Source organism: Lagopus muta, chromosome 6 (genome assembly GCF_023343835.1).
Source record: "Lagopus muta isolate bLagMut1 chromosome 6, bLagMut1 primary, whole genome shotgun sequence".
NCBI lineage: Eukaryota > Metazoa > Chordata > Aves > Galliformes > Phasianidae > Lagopus > Lagopus muta.
Genome location: NC_064438.1, coordinates 44,785,110 through 44,806,986, shown reverse-complemented (window position 1 = coordinate 44,806,986; position 21,877 = coordinate 44,785,110). Strand labels below are relative to the sequence as shown.

General features: G+C 40.3%; 1 protein-coding gene across 1 annotated transcript in view; it reads left to right on the top strand.

Moving 5' to 3' along the window:
* ITPK1 (inositol-tetrakisphosphate 1-kinase) overlaps window positions 1-21,877 on the top strand; it is a 127,745-nt gene that overhangs the window by 72,718 nt on the left and 33,150 nt on the right. The window contains exon 5 of the mRNA XM_048950271.1: window positions 2,541-2,658. Coding sequence (XP_048806228.1) covers window positions 2,541-2,658 — 118 coding nt within the window. The remainder of the gene's footprint in view (window positions 1-2,540; window positions 2,659-21,877) is intronic.

Genomic DNA, 21,877 nt, shown 5'->3' with positions numbered 1-21,877 from the left:
AATTTGCTTTTAGTTGTAGCACAAATAGAAGAGGAACAGATAAAGTGTCTGTTACCAGCATCCTTTCCAACCACTGCAGGGATCTCATAGGTTTTAGGAGACAAACAATTTTGGGATCGGTGTTTGCTGAAGCTCCACCTTGCCTGTAGCTTTCCTTTTGGCGTCCATGCACAGAGCCCAAGACAACAGAAAGGTCTTTTATATTTTATGTCTGAATCCAATTCAAGGTCATTGGATGAATTTTGTTTCTGTCTCTACATATTTTCCCCTTGGAAAACATCCATTTGTTGTTATAAGCAGTTATCTCCATGTTTCTATACACAGGAAAACACAAATCCAAACACTATCACTGTTTCATTTGCTGACATTTTTATATGCAGTTTTTGTTTAACGTTAAACAAAGGGTTATTGAAGTTTTATAACTTAGTAATGAAGTCAAGTCAAATGAGTCAGTGAGTATTTCTTATCACCTAATGACCTAATATTTGCAGTAGATACTGTATCAACTTTCTGTTAAAATATTTAAAAAAAAAAAAAAGTTACCTTTTTGGGTAAAATGACAATCAATTCTATTCTCATCTATATATATACTTCTTGAGAAGGGCTTTTTAAAAAACTTCTGGGCTATATCCAGAGGTATTTAATAGGGAACATGAAATACTTTGTCTCCCTTTGATTTCAAGTGTCATTGCTGGCCTTCTGCCAGTAGCAGGGCTGGTACAGAGCATTACTGAATACCAAGCCTGGAATAAAAACAAAGGAAGATCTGCTGAAAGTCCTGCTTTTTTTCTTGTTTGCGTTTATTGTATCAAAGATTAGAAAGAGGAAAACACAAACATTGTCTGGGTCAAGCTGAACTGCAGCCCAGGGAGAGAGCCTTCCAAAAATACTGCTGGAAAATCTAAGTATCTCGCAGATTGTTGTCTGGGTTGTTGGAGTCTGAAGCTGAATACCAGTCTTCGGTAAATCCAACAAAAGAAGGCATGGAATTGTTTTGTTCGGATGACCAGAGAAGAACTGAGTGGTGAAGGTTGACAGGTTGTGCTCTACTGAAAGCTATCTTTTGGTTTCAGTAATTCTCCTGCAGCTGCTCCGTTTTCAAGTTCATATTTGTAATAGCTCGTCCTTTTTTTTCTCCCAGTAAGGAAAGGTTGTCTCCTGTCTCCTGTGTTTGAAGAGGTTTTTTTCTTACACTACTAAGTCCCCCAGGCTCTAAATGGCTTCTGGGAAACAGCCCTCATGCTTGGTGGTTATTTTGTGTTTGCCTTGCAGAGCTCTTGGAGTCTCATTAAGGCAGCAAGATGAGGAGTCACTGGAAAGTCAGCTGAGATGCTTACTGCTATTGAAGCATTGCCTGGTGTAGAATTGCCTCAGGATCAGACCTTCTTTCCTGTTAAACTTCATTATGCTGTGTCAAACTTAGTTCTTGGATCATCTTCTAATGTGATTTAGAGCTATTATCCTTTTATAAATGAAGTTCCTTGGAGTTCCTTCTGGAAATACATCGGCTAATTTGAGCCAAACTACTGTGGAGTATACCTGAGCACAGAACAGTGAGGATTTTCATTAAGAGCAAGAGAGCATCAGGAGGATTTGGAAGCTGCACAAGGAGCGGAGTGAGGGAAAAATAATTTTTTCCTTGTAGAGTGGTGAAGGAGATGGAGACCAAAGGGAGGAGGAATGTGTGTGTGAGGTGAGGGGTCAGTGCATACAGAGTGGGCCTAAATGGACATACGTGGAGCTTGAGCTCAACATGGAACCAGCATGGTTAGGGTGGAGGGGCTGTTGCCACATTACCAAAGGGGGAACTGGTACACCATGAGAAGCACTGCAAGATGTTCATGGAAGTGTGGTACTTGCAGGAGTAGTTTCCATGTGTTTACATAAACAAATTTAAATGAATGAATGGAAATGTAAAATGGCTTTTGGAAGTTGGGTTAAAGACAGACAGATGCTAGCTTTGGAGGTGTTTGTCCTAGTTTGGATGAGATAAGACATATTCTTCTTTACCCATCAGCTGTAATTCCAGCCCTTACCAACCAGCTCTTAACATTCAGAACAGCTAGAAGTTTTAATAGCAGCATTAAGGAACTCAGATGTAGTTCTGAGCTTAGCTCAGGCAGTTTTGATGTTCATGTGTAGTAATTCAGTGCAAGACTGACCCCAAGATAGCCGTGTGTCATCTTTCTTCTAATTACTTTTCTCTGCCCTGCTCACAGCTGTTGCTGTGGCACTTTGCCACTGGCTCATTTCTGAGCTGATGGGGTTGTAGCAGCACAGGTTTCACCGCTGATGGTGAGTCCACAGGAGGAATGTGCTGTCCTGAAGCAGTTAGCTGTCACATTTGTTTTTGTTTCGAATGTCAGCATCAAGTCCATGTTGTCACATCCTACATTGCCAGTGTCTGTGTCCTGTAAAAAAAAGGTTGGATGTTGACTGAGATTTATAACTGTGTTCTCTTTCCCATCTCACTATTTTCCACAGTCTTTAGCCAACCTAATGCTTTTTTTTTTTTTTTTTTCTTCATATTTGTTTTGCAGGAGTATATTGATGCTCATCCAGAAACCATTGTCCTGGACCCTCTTCCAGCTATTCGTACGCTTCTGGACCGATCCAAGTCTTACGAGCTCATTCGACAAATAGAGGCATACATGCAAGGTAGGCCAGTCACCTGCTGTCCCAGAAGACTTTTTATTGTGATTTGTAGGGAAGGAAGCAGCTGGCTTCTGGAAGTTAGCTGTGAGGCTTCCAGCAGAGGCTTTGGACCCTTCTAATTCTCCCTCTCCATGCGAGCACAAACACTGAAGGATTGTGGTGACATGGGATTGCGCTCTGGACCCCCTGTGCTCTTCTCTTTCAAAGCATGCAAAGGAGGTTTGCATCTGGGTAACAATGCGGTGTGGGTTTAATGGGGAGCATATTTACTACATTGCTCACAGCAATCTTCAGGAAAACATTTTCTTTCTGAGCATGCTGGTAAATTGAGATGTCACTACAAACTTCACAACCTGTCATAAGAATCCCAAGGCTTGAATTTTGAGATTTATGGAAGAAGAAAAAAATTTTTTGAAAGAACTGAAAAAAATTAAATTGTTAATAGAGCTAAGATGCATGAGAAATGCTGGAAGTCTGTTACACAAGTTAATTGCTAAGAGGAAGCATGAATGCTCTACTGGTGTTGGCTTGCTACCTGACATACATTGTTGCCTTTAATTGGACTTAATTGGACTGAATTCCTACATTTGGAAGTCATGCTTCTTAAACTTGAATAATTCTAGCATCTTACTGTGTTAACTATTAGGTCAAGTTAGTCTTTCATTCCCTTTCTACCTTTACTGCAGTTTTCTTGACTTCTTGCCTTTTCTGTTTAGTTTTAGAGAAGCTCTAAAAGTAACTATTCCTTAGATTAGATGACTACATTTCAGGGAAATTGCATTTTTGAACTATGCTCTAATGTGGCATTATTGCAATTTTCTTTATGATTGTGTTATTACCATTTCATGGGCTCAAAGGAAACTTATCAATTTGCATTTTCATAATTTGGGGTTTTATTGACCTGCTGTTTGCATCTGACCTGCCTGGCCCCATCAGTGTAGTGTCTTCAGGAGCCTCTCAAATATGTAAAATGAAGAGTAATAGCAGCAGTCTCCCATGTGCTTTACAAGAAGATGTTCAATTAGTTTAAAAGGATTTTGTTTTGAAGTGATTATTGCTGTATGTGAATGGGAAAGAGTTACTGAGGGAAATCTGTGCTCTGAATATAGGGTTGTTTTTTTTGTCTTTTTTCTAGCAGCAGAGAGATTCAGAGTTTTTTTTGTTCATTTATTTGTTTTTTCCTTAAGTTATTAATGATATTATTGTCCTTATTTTCTCTATGGTAATATCATGCACAGGAGAGCATCCAGTTTTTGCAAGGAGTTTGAATTGCACATATTTCAGCCTCCACTGGTGAAACTGAGAAAGGAAAAAAAAAAAAAAATAAGGGAGGGAAAACTACTAAGGAAGAAAAAGGAAAATGTCGATTTTTATTCAGTTAAAACTGACAGCTTCCAAGTGAAGCTGTTAAGAAAATTTAGGAATGAGGCAGAAAAAAACTTCACCTGTTTTCACAGGCTATTCTAGTGTCAGGTGAGCTGTGCCCCCAGATCTTCCGGATATAGCTCAGCTTATTTCTTTCTCATCATCATAAATATTATGGCAGAGACCTTGAACCACCTTTGTATTTAGCAGGGAAAATCTCAAGAGAGCTGAATAACTGGCTGACTTCTTGTTCTGGCCTAAGCAGACCAGCTTCTGTATTCCCACATGTAATCATTTGCAGTGGAGAAGATCAAAATAGCTGCATCCCTCTAGACAGTGTGGTGGGTTTTTTCCCCTCCTGATTTTCACCTGCTAAACTGTGTTTTCTGCTCTGCAGCTGTCATGGAATATCCCAAGGCAGTGAGCACGTAGAAAGCTCAAACAAGAAGTAATACATCTGTAAATAGCATAAGGTCTTTAAAGTAGCATCTTTTTTGTTCTGGAATTTAGAAAGGAAGTCACTACCAAGAATAATATCCTAGAATTTAGCTGTAACTGGAGAGCCCATTTTATCACGGGATACAGATTGAATGTGGTGGGTTAAGCTCAGTGCAAGGGATTCTCTCTTCCAGAGGAATGCCATACGGGGGGGTTGGAACGGTTCAGTATTTGTGTGTGGAGAAATGCTCGGCTTTGGAAAACTATTCAGAGGGCAGTTTTGGACTCAGGTAATCTTTGCCTTTGATTTACGTTTCAGAAACAAAGTACAGTCCTTATTTATGATCTTCCATTTGCATTTCAAGCTTGTTGGAAAGAATATAATCAAGTATAATCAGAGATTTGCAACAGCTAAAGGGAGGATGAGCGCACGTTCTGGTCACTTGCCTGCATCTTCACAAATATCGGATGTTGCTGAGGTGACCACGTTCTGCAGCAGTAGGACCTGGTGTTAGATGGACAGCTTGATTGCATAGGTAATTATCATTCAGATATCCAGGTTAATGCTTTAAACAGTGAATTCTCCATGTGGCACAATAAAAGGAATCGTTCCATGAAGTGCCTAAACTGGCACCTGGACATTGTTAAGCTTTCTGAAAGTCCTGCAGGATGCTCTTTATGAAGCCAACCATGTGACTGAAAAGCATTTTGATCCAGCCTCATGAGAACAGGTTGGAACAGGCATTTTGTGGCACATACGTTGTCTCTGCAGCCTGCAATAGGTAGTAAAGGGACAGAGTTGGAGGAGAACTACAAGTAGGCGAGAGTTACTCATGCAGTTTGGTGTGAAACACAGAGTTAAACCTGAACGTCCAGATCGTGGGCTGACACTGTGAGGCTGACACTGTGACCACCCAGGACTCAGGAATATGGGGTTCACAGAGACATGAAGGTTGGAAAGCACTTCTGAAAATTGCCTAATCCATCCCCCTGCTCAGAGCAGGATCCTCAGAACCAGGTCCATCTGAATGCTGTGTATCTGCACAGAAAGAGGATGTGCGACCCTTCTGGGCCACCTACTCCAGGATTACCTTGAACCAAGCATGCTAGCATGCAGCTAGCAGGGGGTAAAGTGATTTGCAGAAATCCTGTTTTTTTCAGTTCAGATAGTAGTATCTCCTTTGGAAGGAAATGGAGCACTCTTCTAAAAATATACGTACATTTATGTACAGCTATTTTAGCATTAGTTTTAGTGGTTTCTTTTTTGGAAGAAATAGCCTGATCAGGGTTGAGACTTCCTCTTTTTTTCCTGTTCTCTCTTATTTTGAGTGCAGGGTCAGAGAGAGTCATTCTGAAACCTTCCCTTCTAAGTCTTTTGAAAAAAGTTTGCATTCTCTAATCGTGTCCTACATAGCTGGCAGGTCTATCTTGAAATAAATCACTGAAAAGACTTTTTTGGTATGGCAGTTGAGTTCTCTTGGCAGTTACATTGCTTTGTTTACTTATCTGTGAAGAATGACTTCTAATATCAAAGTGCTCTCAAACAGATTTTGTAATGTTTGGTGAAAGATTAGGGACGTTATTTAACAGAAATTTGACTTTTGCAGGGTAGCAGTGGTGGGAGCTGGGTCAGCTTTTCTGAAGCTTCTGCCTCATGAAACATAACTAGATTCTCTGATACTGTTGAAAAGCTGTGATCTTACAGCCTCAGAGTTCAAGATCTGACTTTTTAAATCATGCTTAAGGTGATAGCAGATAATCACTGTGAGTTGGCTTGGCAATGAAGCCTTTTTATTTTGAGGATGAAAAGCTTTTAATGTTCCTGATACATATTACACATAATAATATAAACAAGAGGCATTAAGATCAAAACTGTGACCAATGTGCAACACACTAGGTGTTTTCTAGTTAGCGACTGTATATAAAACAGCTTCCTTTTATTTCACCGGTACAGTTTCTTCAGTAGTGTTGGACCTTCAGGTATTGTGGACTCTGGAGTTCATTTCTGTAAACATTTCTACCTGCTGTTGTTTTTTTCTTACGATTCTAAGAGAGTTCATGTATGAAACCAGTTGTGAGTCCTGAATTTCTCTCTCATTTTTTGAAATAGAGCTATGCCCTAAGGGCAGAAAAAAATATAAAATCATTTAGATGTGATATTTTCATCAATATGTATCTGAAATCATTTGTTTGATTGTTTGCTGTTACAGGAGGTGCTGTTTCTGTGTACATCGTTCTGATTTTTCACAAAATTTTGGAACAGAACTCTGCACCATTCTCTCTGCCCAGAGTAGTTTTTGGGGTTTTGTTTGTTTGTTTGTTTTGTTTTGTTTTGTTTTTGTTTTGTTAAATTCTATCTCTCTGTCTTAGAAATACTACTTGAACTGCATGTCTTCTGGGCCTAGCAGAGTGGCTCAACATGATGTAATGGATAAACCACAATCTGGGACTCCAGGTTTTCTGTTGGCATGATCTGGGGACCCTTGTGCATCTCCTTCTTCTGACCATATCTGCCTGTCTTTTCCCTGTCAATGCCACATTTTTCCAGGCAGAAACCTCCAAATATACATGCGTATGACTCTTTCATACTTAGTCTCTGATCCCAAGCAACATCTGCTGTGTGTTATCCAAAATCATAGTCCTGTTGGTGAGTGGAAAACTGGGTTCTTGTAGGTCAACAGCAAAGCAAGTAGTATGACTTTCCATTTTGGAAGTCATGGGGGATGAATACTTCTGGAGTGGTGCATACTCAGAACTTTTCAAAATTAGGCCACCCAGTTAAAGTGCCTGAAAATAGCTTTATGTACATAGTTCTATGCATTCACCTTTGGAATCTCTGGTCACTGTGGTCTGTGGCCTACTTTAGTTGGCAATTTTGGTCGGATAGGAGGGAGTAGAATATTCACATAGGTCAATTTTAGGAATTTTCCTCTATATTTGAAATCGAAAGGAAAAATCTGTTTTTAATTTAAAAGTGGTAAATCATCCACCTGAGACTCGTTTGTTTTTGTGGAAACAATCAGTAAAGCCTCTGAGTTGAGGGCTGATGTTAGCTACTGCAATAACCATGTCACTTCAGAAAGCAAAAATCTTCCATGTTGATTTTCTCCCAAGAGCACATGATGTCTCATCACCTCACTCCAGGGGTGGTACATGTTCATGCACTGTGTTTTAATTTGTCTGAAAATTAGAGTACAAATGTGGAGGGAAGTAATTGGAATGAAATTAATATTCTCTGAAAAGACCTTGTCCAAAGAGCATCAGCACACAGCAGCGCTGTGTGTGACAGTGCTGTGTACTCTGGCTGTCAGCACTTCTGTTATGTCTCAGCCCTGCTGTACCAAACTGGAAAGACACTGGGACTTTTGACCCAAGGAGGTGTCATCTGACATCCTTCTCATAAAAGCTCATTCTTTCATGTAGGAGGTGGTTGACAGAGACAGGGGCATGTTGGTGTTAAAATAAACAAGGCCTGACTTTGAAATTTAAAGTGGACAGCTGCTTCCAAAGAACTAATCCTGTCCTGAGATGTAGCAGGAAGAGAAAGGGAAGTGAGAAAGGGAAGCCACAAAGGGAACCTGAAATCTCCTCTCTTGTACAGTTGCTTGCTGTTGCCAAGGTAGAAAAAGCAAGAAGAGTGTTGGAGTCAGGAGGAAGAGTGGTAGTGTTATAAGAGGATGTTGTATCCTGTTGTAAGCTGTTTGCTGGACAGGATGCGCTTGGAGCATGTTTTGGAACCAGTGGCACTTGTAGAGAAATAAGCAACATGTTCAATTGAAGCTCTGTACACCAGGAGTGAACCACTGCTTGTTAAATCAGAGTAAAATACACAGGATAGTAGAAATTGTGTGTATCCTAAATGGCACGGGTTGGCCAAGTTGCTCTAGCTGTCTTCAAATCATCTGGTCTGCTGGAGTCCTTTGAAGTTGTCAGCTCAAGTTTGGCTCGGTGGATTCTGCGTTTAGACAACTTTCCATAAAAAATCACTTTGAGAGCTGACGTTGAGTAAACCAAGCACAAGACAGAAACCAAAGACAGAGAGATGAACAAACAGCTTCCAGTAGGCAAGCCAAATGTCCGTACCAGCGCTGCTCCAGGGCATTTATTAGCCAGTCTGGAAAAGGCACAGGGTTGAAAATTTTTCAGATAAATCCAAATTGCTTGGTTTTTTCCAAGCAGTGGGAGATAGGAATTTCAAGTGGGTCTAACAAAAGTTAAGTGGAGAGTCAGTGTGATGATAGATCAAATTTATTGCAGTCTCTTGGGCCTATAAAGAAATAATATGAACTGCCACACATTGTTAACTTCTAAATTGACTCCCTGCTCAGGAAAGACCTCAGCATCAAAGTGGATAGCTCACTGGAAACTTCTGCCCCCTCTGCTTCAGTGGTCAAAAAGAACGTGCCAGCAGAACCAAACAAAAATCTTATGGTGGCCAAAAATAGCATTAAAGATACTGAACATACAGTTATGGAAACAAAGTGCTTTATCTCCCCAGAAGACTGTTTTCAGTTCTCCTTTCCTGAATTTAAAAATACATGTTAGAAATAATAAAAATGCTGGAGAAAAGAGGCATGGTCAGGGCCAAGAGACAGCCACGCAGGGGGAGAGTGAGGTGAATTACTCTTGATGCCATAGGTGGAATAGAACCTGAGCAAACAAACTATGAATAAATAAAGGAGAAATATTCTCCTTTTTCCTACCACGTCAGGATAAAGTTCCACAGAATATCTCTGCAATTTCCATAAAACATCAACTGAGCATAGCTAGATTGAAAAAGATGGGAAATGTTCACAGTTGTATTTAGAAGACTTGCAAACTGTTGTCCTTTGAACTGCATAGTAATGACTGGTAGGTGCTAGGGAGAAGTTCAGTTTATGAACTCTGAATTCCACAACTTGAGATATTTTCAGAGCTGGTATATTCACGCATTTCCTCTGGTCTGAAGCCCACTGCTGATGAGCAGAAACTGAGATTTCGTGGTCTCAGCTTGACCTCTGGTCTCATGTGGTTTGATAAATCCTGTCTTCTGTTTTTCACCTCCCATGAAGTAGGAGTGCCTGAAACCATGGTGATGATTAAAAACGTTTCTTAGTTCGACATGTATTTTAAACCTAGTACAAGTAGTAATATTTTAATGATCTTTCTGTCTTGTGAATAAAGTGTTAGGATTTCATATCAATTAGTCTTGGGTTTTATATTAATTATTATCTACACTTCTTAAATGGGAAATTCAAGTACAGCCTTACGTGCTAAAGTGTTATTTTTTCAGAAATACAGCTTGGTGATGTTTTCATGATTGTTTTTTCATTGTAGCCCACACTAAACTCTGTGAAGTGTGGCAGGGTGTGTGTGCAGGGACAGAGCTGTGGCACTGCTGAGGAGACACTTGTAATATGCACCAGGAACTCAACATCACTGAACACCCTTGAAGGAGTTTGTCGATTACCTCTTTTCTGCTGGAGGATCAAAGAGATCTTCCTCCAGGTCACAGTTGTGCTTTGTCTGGGACAGGGCATTGCTTTCAAGGTTGGGACCTTTCAATGACTTTCAAAACATCTTGTTACATTTTTTCCTCTGTTGCCTAGCACAATAATGGAGAAAATTGACAAGCTACAAAATGCTCCTCCCATGTAAATATGAAAATGAACAAACAGGTTGCAATCCACAGTTCTTACCCTCCTAGTTGCTTTAACAAGCCTGGTCCACCTTCAGAATAGTTGCTGCTTTTTGCCCACGCTGCAGCACAGCTGCCATCTTATTTCATGTCTCCTGGGCTAAGGAGGAAAGTGAGATCTCAGCTGTTACTGAGCTTGTTAACTTCAGACGTAGCACTGGGATTCCTATGTGGGGGAGTGTTCATATTCCAGCTCCTTCTTTATCAGCTTGAGGATGCTATGGGGGTGTTTGTTCTGTCAGACTGAGTCTCCGTGAGCAGCCAGCAGTGAAATCCACCCTGCAGAGATGCCAAATGTCAGTGGCACAGACATCTATCCACCGCTAATGAAGCTTACTGATGAATAGTTTGCTTTGTGGCAGCCTGCTCGCAGAACTGTCATCAAGGCATGCATTAAGGGAATCTCTGAACCTGACAGAATACGGCATCGCAATTTTGGGAATTGTAAGCTAGTGCATGCAGTTTTGTTGCAGCCAAGTCTGTGGAGATACCTGAGTTGTTTGAATAGTCCTGTTTGACTCACACAGTTTGATGTTTCTGAGGAAATGCCATTATTAGAGCCTGGGGGCCTGGAGCCAGCTGTTCCTGATTTCTGCCGTTGTGATTCAGGGCTTTGTCTGCAATCCTACTTACTCTTGATGTCTAAAATAGCAAACTTCCTTGTTTGCCAAAGAGCACCTTCTGAATGTTATTCAGCACACTGTTTGAACACGGGGAGGAGAAGGTAAGCACGATAAGAGTTTTGGTCTTTAGACTGCTGCAGCACTCAGACAAACTAGTGGAGGAGTTGAGATTTGGGATGCTGTGAGGGAGCTGTAGTCTGTCTGCACCTGTTCGTGTGGGCATGGTGCAGCAGGAGCAAATATTTCTTCCCTGGCAGAGAAATCTGTGGAATGAGTTTGTCACTTGCTTCACAAGGGTGAGGCAGTTGAGTGATGCATTCCTGAATCAGCGGGCTCCTCTTGCCCTGTGGCATTAGTTAGGCAACCGCATATTAAAACTAAAGCTGTAAATTGTATAATTTGCATAAGATATTAGGCAGAGCGGCACAATGGGAGAGATGCTAATTGCTGATTTGGGAATCCTTACAAGAATTTGCTAGGAGATGAACTGCAGTTACTTCAGAATTAGGCAGTTAGTGTTGGTTTTCTAGAAGGAGAAAAGTGTATCCTATCAACTGATGTCTTGTCCTGTGTAATTCACTGGTGCTGTTGCTGCTCCTGGGGGCAGTGCTTTTGTTCCCATTTTAAAAAATATTTAATAAAAAAAAAAACTAACAAAAACTACACATAGAAACAACAACAAAAAGCCCATTTAATTTTGGCAGAAAGCAGATACAGTTCAGGAGATGTGCTTCCAGTAAGTAAGCTAACCAGTTCAAATGAAATTTTCTTGTGTTTTTCTGCAGGGAAATGAGTTCTATTATGAACACTTTGCATTGTGTGGGTCTGGTGTAGGTTATCTTGCAGTCAAAATAGATTGCAGATGGGTTTTTGTTTGGGCTTTTTTTTGCTGCCTTTGCAGCATGATTAGGAAATTTTATTGTTGTAATCATGAATTTTCACCAAGCATTTTCTAATCAATCATTAGGCTCCCACTTAGTTAAACTGTTAATCTTAGAAATGTGTTTATGTAGGTAGTAGAAGAGTTTAGGGACTGCAGAGCGCTGCATTAGCTAGTTTTGCACTAAGTGTTGTGTCTTCCAACACCTTCCACAATGTTTGTATGCATTCCTGCTTTAAGAGTTGTTTTGAAATACAGGCAATTCTGCAAACTCAGTGCTTCCCCTCAAGGTCTTGTACTGTGGGAAAGTGACTATCTTAGGAACCAGAGCTGATTGTGACTGCTTCTGTTTTTCAGTATTTTGAAATAAAATAATGTTAGAAGAAAGCATATCTATTTCATTTGCACTGAAAAAAATACTCATTTATAAGGGGACAGCATTTTTGAGATTTTAGAAGTTGGAGAAGAAAAAAGAGAGGAAAATCTCCTTTCTTTTTTTTTCTCTCTCTTTCCTCATTCTGTAATTCTGGCCCAAGAGTCTTTGGGAGAAAGGTGATGTGTTCTTTTGGATACTGCTAGGTGAGTGCAAAGGAGCTCTGCTTTATTCTTCTTGGCAAAGTATCTTGCTTCAGACCTATGATGAAAGTGTGGGCCCTACTGTATGCATTTTGGCATGCCCTTCGTTTTGAACTTAGCCATTAAAAGCTTACTATATCCATTATCTAATTATTTAGTTAGAGTTTTATTAAAGTCACATTTAAAATGGTTTTGGCTACATTAGGTGTGTTGCATTTCATTCCTACCAGCAAATGACAGCACTAACGCGGATGTTCTTACATAACTTCCTGCGTGGGAAGAGGGATAAACTGTACTAGAATAAAGCACCCTTCCAATCTGTGTAACTACATCAGTGCAGGTGTTGGTGCAGAGTAACCTTCCCAGGTGGTAATTGCACCTCTGGCAGCAGTTTCGCTGTGGATGCAGTTCTCTGCAAGTGCATGCTTGCCTTGAGCCAAGATTATGCAGTGCTCTGCCTCTTCCCTCCTATCTTCTCTTCAGACTGATTATTTTCAGAGATGTTCTGTGAATTGGAGCAAAGACTCTGTGAAACAGGCTGAAGACATGTCGCCATTAATGGTAGGAGAAGCTTTTAAAACTGTAACCTATTAAAAATCTAACCAAATAGCTGAAACAATAGTGTTGTCTATGCCAAAATGGCATGTGTTGCTCCTGGCAGGCAACTGGGTGGAGAACCTCAGGTGGCTCCTAAAGGTTTGTAAAGGTTTGTTTACCTGGGACTGGCTTTGTGACCAGCTGCAGCAGCTACCTGAGCTGTTTTTGCAGCAATGGCTTACCCATGTTCTAACTTAGTGAGATGCTACCAGCTCACACAAGCCAGCACAGACAGTTGTTGAGCCAAGCAATAGGTTGGATTGGGCAACTAATCCATTTTTTAAAACCTGCCCACGTTCCCCAGTCATTTTATTTTTACTCTTTGTTGTTTCCCTGGTGTGTTTTCCATCATGGCCCAACAAATAGGTGTTCCATTACAACACAGTGGCAGTATGTCAGGGCTTGAAAGTAGAAACAAGCAAGCGGGGGTGTCTGTGTTTGTGGAGTTATGGAATGCAAGAACAAATACAAGCAGAATTGTAATGGTCAAGATGGGAGGAGAGCTGGGGGAAAATAGTATGGAGGTAAATGAAACAGCTTACACAAATGGTACATATGAACTGGGAAGACTTCTTCCTTTCCTGCAAAATACAAAGAAGGAAGAACAAGAGAGATTACACATACCGAAGCATTCCTTTCTTCCTAAAGGGAGATTGGACATTCTGGATTAGTTCAGTATCCTTGCTTATTAACATATGCAACATATCCAGATTTACCAAGCCCTATCCTGCTTGTTCAGGGTACTTCATCAGGCAATCCATTTTAGAAACATTAAGATGAGCCAGCGCAAAGAGCAAATGGGTTCCCCTCCAACCTTACTTCACTTGCAAGGTGGCTCAAGAACCAGATAGTGAAATAGCTAAGAACGCCTTCTAATTGTCCAAATTAATTCACAGCTAAGAACGCCTTCTAATTGTCCAAATTAATTCACAGTCACTTTTACATACAAAATAAATATCATCTTAAGAGCAAAAAGTTTGTTTGCATTGACCATTTCACCTTTTGTTAGAGTCTTGAATTTTAGCACACAGAAAGAAACACAAATAGAGACAGAGCTGGGATTCAAAGCACATCAGGCAATTACTGGATGACAGTAACATCTAGATAAGCACACACATCTCTGAATCTGGAGCATTTGTGTTGTCTTCACTGTATAACCCTTAACTTACCAAAAGAATTTTATCTTCAGAAAAAGAAACCACGTTTATTGTTTCCTTCAGTTTTAGGAATTTGAATGAATTCTGAATGAAAATATATCCCTTAAACCTAAATATACCTATTTGTCGTTGTATTTCTTAGTAAATTGCATCAAATCATTAGTGTTTAGTTACAGTGAAAGTAAAAGCTTGTCTGAAAACTGAAGAGTACAGCTGCGTTTTGTGTTGAATTGAATGTGTTTAGTCATATGCAGCTGTTTTGATCCATTTTCTTTCTTAGCTCTCGTGCAATCTTTGTTCTTCTTCTTGCACAAAGATAATTTACTTTAATAACTTTCCATACCTGGTTAGCCCTTGCAGGAAAATCCATTTTTCCTTTTGTGCAGGCAAATTCACATGCATTGGATGTTTTTTTGGCTTTATAGGAAAGCTTTCTTTTTTCTTTGAAGCCTAAACGTTAAGTGGACTTACTCTTCTCTTGTTTTTTACTGTTTTTTGTTGCTGTTTTAAAAACGACACCACCACCCCCTCCCCCCCCCAACAAAGAAGCAGTAGAACCAAATATTTTCAAGGTGTTTTCTGATTTAAGCACATCAGTTTTGTATTCCAGTGTCGTGTGGCTTTTGCACTGTGTATGCCATGCAGTGCGACTTCTAGATTAAAGTGCAAGGTTCTGATGCAGGCTGTAGGGCACATGGTGTGAATCTAGAAATGGCACCATCATTGGCTCCATTAGAGCAAGGGCAATGTGTCAGGCAAGAGGGTTGTTAAAGATAAATCCATAGAAGAATTCTACTGTGCTGGGACTTGCAAAGCTTGATTCTGTTCCAGGCCTTTCCAACAGTATCTGAGTAGATTTTCATTCCTCCAGTTATTTGTTTCTTGGTTTCATGCCTCTATCCTTGAGCAGTCCCATTTGTTTAGTTTGAGGCTTCTCCAGGGCAGGCACTGCCTCTTGTCATGGGTTTTGTGCAGTCCTCAAAATATCAGCTTTCTACTGCAATACGAATAATCCTGTCATGTAAGAAGATGATAGGAAACCTCCCACAATGTCCATGTAGCTTTTAATTATTCCTGTGTTCAGAGGAAACACTTGAAACAGCCATTATTGAAAACTGAAGTCTGCACTATGATCTGGTTTCTTTAAACATTCAGGTTTTGTCATTATTTTGAAGCCTGTGGTATCTGATGCTAAAAATACACTGTGCTGAGCTTCCCACGTGTAGGTAGTTACATAAATCTTGCCATAAATAATGCTTGTTCACCAGATCATTATAGAAATGTCTCAACATGCAGTTCATAAGGGATTTGCTCAGAACAAACCAAAAATGAGTAGAAAAACACAGATTAGAATGAGCATTCCTAGGCCTATTTATATCCTTCTCTCTTTTATAGCATCATTTCAATCATTTCGCAGTCTGTTTTGCCCTTTCCCAATATATCTGCAGATCTAAAGAGGGCTGTGGAGAATCCTCCTTAATTCTTCAGTTGGCAGTGAAATGCTGAAGGGCTGCTGTTGCACCTTTAACATCGTTTGCCTAAGCTAAATATCTTACTTGTTCTGTTAGCATAAGCGTAGAGTCAAGTGCTTTAATCCTTCATGGTTTGGTTTTCTTCATGGATTATTGTGTAAGTTTTGGCAAAAAATGTCTTTTGTAACGCGGAGGGGAAAAGTAGATGTTTATAAGGTGGAATTTCTTGGGACGACAAGGACTGTGCTGCTTGTAATCTTTTGAATCAAGGTATCTCAACTATAACATAATAATATTGAGGTCACGGGTCTGTCTGATCCCAAAAAATAAACACACACAAAAAGAAAAAGATTGGTGCAGAAGGGGTTTCTCTGGACGCTGGGTAATTATGAACAATAATTACTAGAATATGAAATCTTCTGTTTAGGTATTTTTGCATCAAAGGACAGGTGCAGAGCTTACTGTAGTTAACAGCTTACTGCGGTCTCAGGCTTAATTAGGAAGCAAATGTTTTGGCTTAATTCTCTGACATGAGAAATTCCAGCTTTCATAGTAGGATCTTCTTGGAAGTGATGAATATCACTGGTGCTCAGTCCCTCCAATCCACTGCCTTTGTGTTTCCAGGTTTATTTCTACACATTCGGCTTCAAGTTGAAAAGTGGAATTGTAAAATTATTGTATCAGGAACTGCTGTGAGTTTTGTTTCTGCAAAGAAACAAGGCTTTCTTGGAGCTGATAGCAGTAACTAAACTCCATAGAACCTAATTCAAAACTTTATATAAAAAACAGCAATTAAGAAAGCTACAGTGCACAGAACAGCAGAGCTGGAGTGCGGCTCTGGAGGAGTGAGAGCCATCTCTCATGTATGGCAGTGGGATTTGATGCTTTTATGTCCTTCTGTCCCCAAAGAGGCCAGCCAGTCTGTTTTCAGAGGCCCTTGCACAGCCCTAGTTATGCTAGAGCACTAGAATGAGAAGGAATACGTATTGATTTTAAGAAGCAGAATAACTGCAGTGTTAAGGTTATCCCTTTTTCTTGGCAGGTCTTCAGTCTCACTTCTACATTACCTGTGAGGTGAGAACTGTGGTATATAGCCCTGCTTTGGCTGCAGTAAAAGGTAGTTCGCCTGTTTTACGAAAGGAAAATGAGAGATGAATGGAGTTATTCAGGGCATCCTGTCTCATCCTCAGCAGTTCTCATGCAGCTGATTTGATCTTAAGTAACATTTATGGGTCAGCTTGAGAGTTCGTTGCTTCTAATTGTAGAATGGTGTTACAGAAGGCTTTTGGTTTTCTGACCTTTTGTTCTTTCTCTGACAGTTATCTGCTGGTTTTTTTTTTCATTCTGGGTGCATCATTATGGAAGTGAGAGTAAACAGTGCTCCTTTTGGAAGGATATTTGTGTATTTCCCTTAAAAAGGAAGTAGGGAACACAAGTGAATGAAGGCAGATTCATTTCATTCAATAGGAAACTCAGGATGCGTAATGGAGGTTGCATTAATAATGAGAATAGATTGCTGGTCATAGAATCATCTAGGTTGGGGCAGTCATAGTACTCATTTTTGAAAGGGACACAGCAAAAGAGGCCAGTAATTCCAATTCAAGCACTTATAGGTTTTGTGAAGCTGTATGAAACTTCATTATTCAACAAATTATTTTGTAGATCTTACCGTCAGTGATTATGAAATAGAGGGAGAACAGATATTGAAGCATCAGTATTTTACTGTCAGGGCATAACCATAGCAGCTTTGTAGGAGAATGGAATAGGGAAAAAGATAACAAATAAAGATGTTTCATCTGGTTTCTCTGTCTGTATAAAATAGCAAAATGCTAAAAGAAAACAACAAGAGCAAATGAGCAGTTTTTGGTTGGTTATTCTCAGCTACAGGTATCAGCACTGCAGGAAGCAGCTCTTCTCATACTGCAGCTCTCTTCTCACCCTGGTAAGAAGGAAAATAATTAGAGAACATCTGCCCTCATTCAGCAAAGGCAAGCATCAAACAAGGCTTTTTGTAAGAGAATCTGAGGCCACCTGATTCCAGGTTGTACACCTGTATCAAACTGGGGCACAAGTTCCACTGAAGAGTGCTTATCCCGAGGGGAAAAAAAGCTGACATAGTGTATTGAGTGCAGGTGCTTTATGCATATTGACAAATCTGGGGGCAGAGCTTGACAGACTCTGTCTTCTGAGTGCCTGTGAATTCGTGCACATTCATGTCGCAAGTGAGCTTGAGTTCCTGGCTGTCACCACCTTTTCCTTTTGAGTTGGGGAAGGAGGAAGTAAATGCAGGTTATGTTCTTTTAAGAAAATCTCTTTCTGTAGAAATGGGAGTGTATGGATGACAGTGTATGGATGACTGCTTCTCTGGGCTCTTCTGAGCACTCAGGTTCATCCACACTAGGTGCTATGGCCATCACCACATGAGATTTTCTGACAGATTTCAGTGTTGTCACCTAGATTCCAAGTAGTCTCTGAGTTGATGCAGTGTGCATAGTGCATATCCTTTTGTGTAGCAGTAGGCCTGTAGTACTCCGTTATTCACTGCATCTAATGCCTGGTATGCTGATGTTTTAGCTGTTCATATAGTGATGTTTGTCTCACCATTTCAGAATACTGAACAATCACAGGCAAGAACGATAGGAGGTACTATTTGGGCTTCAGCAGTATTTTTTTTTTCCCTCTTCATCCATCAACATCTCCAAACTTCTTGTGTCCTGTTTTGGTCTCCACAAGGAACTTCTCTATTCAGTTAGCCTGAAGCTAAACGAAAACCAGAGTGTTTTAAAGGATGTAAATGCCGGGAGACCTGGTGGGACTGCGGCTACCTCTGTAGCTCCACATCTGCTTCTTCAGTGTTAAATTAAGGCCAGCATCAGTGCAGGGATTTGTTGACTGTTGACAGAGAAAGGGTGATAGATGCTCAATATGGGTTGCTGTTCAGGCTACATTAAATGTGTTAATAAACGAGTCCTGGGGAGTGAGTGTGAGGAAATTTGCACAGTGAACAACTTCTCTTATGGTCACTCTCCTTTTCTGCTTCTCTAGCTAATCCCTCTAAGTATGTACTTGTTGGCTTTCGAGTTTGATCAGATTGTGAGGAGCAGCCTCTTGGAAGAAGGGATCAGAGGAAGATTAACTGCTGCAAACATGGTGCTTGCCACTCTGGCCATGTGATTCAACTTTCTCCTTTGTGATGATTGTTATTGGGGTTAAATAAATGTTACAATTTTGAAAAATGATCCAGAAGAAGAGAGAATGCTTTGTAGTTTGAAACAAAACATATCTTCAGGGCTGGTAAACATATCAAGAATTTAGATAGCATGATAATTAAAATTAATGAGAATTTAATGTAATAATCTTTACCCTATAGGAAGAATTGTTTGCACGAAATGAAATGCTTTAAGTGGAAGCCTGATGTTGATGTCTGCGTTGACCAGAGAACTGTTATTACTGAAATATGATTTATCTGTTGATTTTCTATTTCATTTACCCCTTGAGACCTCTGTGGCTGATGTCTGGCTAAGATGGTATTGGGGCAGATGTGCCATTTGTTGTTTGTTTAGATATACTGAAGTCTTTCAGACCTTTAATGGTGCAGAGTAATGATGCTTTTAGTGAAAGATTTTCCGTAGTGGGGAAATGTCCATCTACCAAATTCCCACCATCATCCTGCAGTTTTAATGAGTTTGGAAAAGTCAGCTTGCTTTGATCTTCAGCTTTCTGAAGCATTAAGCTCTGATACAGCAGGCAAAGCCCAAAGCAGCAGCAGCCGCCCTCCGTTTCCAGGATGCAGAGCATGCTGTGTGTCACATTGCAGGGGTAGGTTATTTCTGTGTCATGGTTAAATCTAGCCTTGAGCATTGCACGTTGCAGGAGAAACATATTTTTCTTCCAGGCCCTATCTTTTTCTTGGTAATGAGGTAGCTCTCATTGCCAGGCACGTGTTAGCTCACAGTCATAACAGCCTCTGAATTTACAGTTCCTTTTCAAGGTAAAAGAAAGAAGATAAGTTATGGAAGTGATTTAAGCTTATCTGGTTCATTTCACACTGCAGTGGGCTGGAGATGCCTGTGTAATCAGCTGAGCACATCTCCACTGAGAGAGGAGAAAGAAGGCTGTGTGGAGTTGCTCTAGGATTCAAAACCAGCATCTGAGCCTCAAACCAAATGCATCTGCTGTTACAAAGCAGAGCCAACCAACAAAAAACAATCCAGCTACAAGATCTGGTTCTTAATTTAAAGTTTAACTTAAATTAAATCTTAATTCTAGTCATATATTATTTCCAATATTTCTAATTGGAATTTATGATCAGAATATGTATGAAATGGTATTTTCACCTTAATTTATATCAGCCAAGTGTTATTTTTGTTTATTTGTTGGTGGGTGGGGGAGGTGGAAGGTGCATTTAAGGTGGGATGGGTTAAACAAAGTGATTCCCTGCAGGTATTGCACTCAAATGTTGTTCCCTGCATACAAATCTTTGGGAATTGGTGTCTGGATACAGTCGTGGATGAGTGTCAGTCTAACCAGCACTGCCAAATTGAGCACGGCCTGCAGTAGTTTCTGGGAGAATGAATCTTCTCCCTCCTTCTAAAACAAGGTGGGAGGATTTACAATCCGAGTTAACTGTGTAGGTGTTACAGAACACCTCTTTGATGGCGGATTCTGACCAATTTTCTAAATTGCACAGACGGAATGTAGTGTGTTTAATGCACTGTAACTGTGTAAACACAGCTTCTCTTCGTTAAAACTGCTGAAATGTGTTTCTTCTTGAACTAAGCAAATTTCAGTAGAGAGCTATCGTCTGAGTGTTTCATGATCTTTTTAGGCTGATTTTTAGTTCATAGTGACCAGGCTTATTGTTTCAGTGTACTATTACTATACTTATATATATATAAGTATAATATATATATATTACTTATATATTTATACTATATTAAAGGTAGGGACTTTGTATAGGGGATTGTGTTCAAAATATGATCTTCATCTACGAGTATAGTATTGTCTTCTACCTTTACAACTTTTTCCAACCAAGTATCTGTTATTTTCTTTCAAACCATGGCTGTTCTAGCCTTGAAAGGCCTATGTAATAGCCTGAGATATTAAAATATAGAAATAGTTTGCCAAAGATCCCAAAGCAAGCTTAGAAAAATGTGATGTGTCCTGTTACAGTGAAGTATCATAGAATGGTTTGGATTGTAAGGTGACCTTAATGATCATGTAGGTCCACTCCCGTGCCCTGGGCAGGGTTGCCAAGCGCTAGATCGTCATCCTGATGCTGAAACCACTCTTCTGGTCAGGGTTAGCATAAGCCTAAGGGCATATAAGAAAGCTAGAAAGCCACGTACTGCTTCACATGACGTGGTTTTGTGTTTCTAGGTTTCAGCTCTTTTTGTTCCCTGGATGCATTCAAGGCCAGGCTGGATGTGGCTCTGGGCAGCCTGGTCTAGTGGTTGGTGACCCTGCCCACAGCAGGGGGTTGAAATTGAGTGACCTTTGAGGTCCTTTTCAACTCAGACCATTCTATGATTCTATGATGATTCCTTCTGCTTGGTCATACTTTAATCAAACGGGTATGGAAATAAAAAGCTGACATTTCTTCAGGACTTCTCTGATGAGTATCTGAAGTAAAATGCAGGTGAAGCTATTTCAAAGATATGGGTGCCTCCAGGTTGAAGCTGCTAGTTGAGTTCAGTGGGATTCTGCCTGTGAAGCTTTGGTGCGGAGGACCCCACTGTGTGCTGAGAAGCAGCTTTGAACTGCTCCTGAGCCTGAAGAGGTCTGAAATTTGGCTGACTGCAGTTTAACTGGATGCCTACCTGTGCGACCTGCTGTAGGGAACCTGCTTTGGCAGGGGGGTTGGACTCGATGATCTCTGGAGGTCCCTTCCAACCCCTACAATTCTGTGATTCTGTGATTAACTCCAGATTTTGGCAGCTTTATATAGCATAGAACATGATGAACAGACTCATGCCACAAAATGTGAGCACTTTTGAAAGCAGATGCAGGGGTTAAAAATAAAATGAAATTAAAATCCTCGATGTTTGGAGGTTTTTTTGCTTTTTTTGAAGGAAAGTGAATTAAAATGAGTGCAGAGCCTCGTGTATGTGATCATGACCTGTAAGAATGAAAATCCTTTAAAAATCCTGAGTTGGTTCTTAGAAAGATATGTTATTAAATGTGGGCATTGAGGCTTCTCTGGGATTTTCTGCTTAGCAGGAAAAACAGAAAGTGAAGAGCAAAGGGTAGGAGTAACTTGCTGCCAGTGAAGAAAAGATAATTGCTTATTGGCAATGATGTCTCTGGAATGCTTTATATTTCAGTGTGCTGCATGAACATCTATCCCACTATCTTCCTCTCACATAGAAAATGAATCTTTTCTCATCTGTAGGAGACTTACAAAGTATTTGTGGGGGGAGAGCTATAAAAAAGCACCA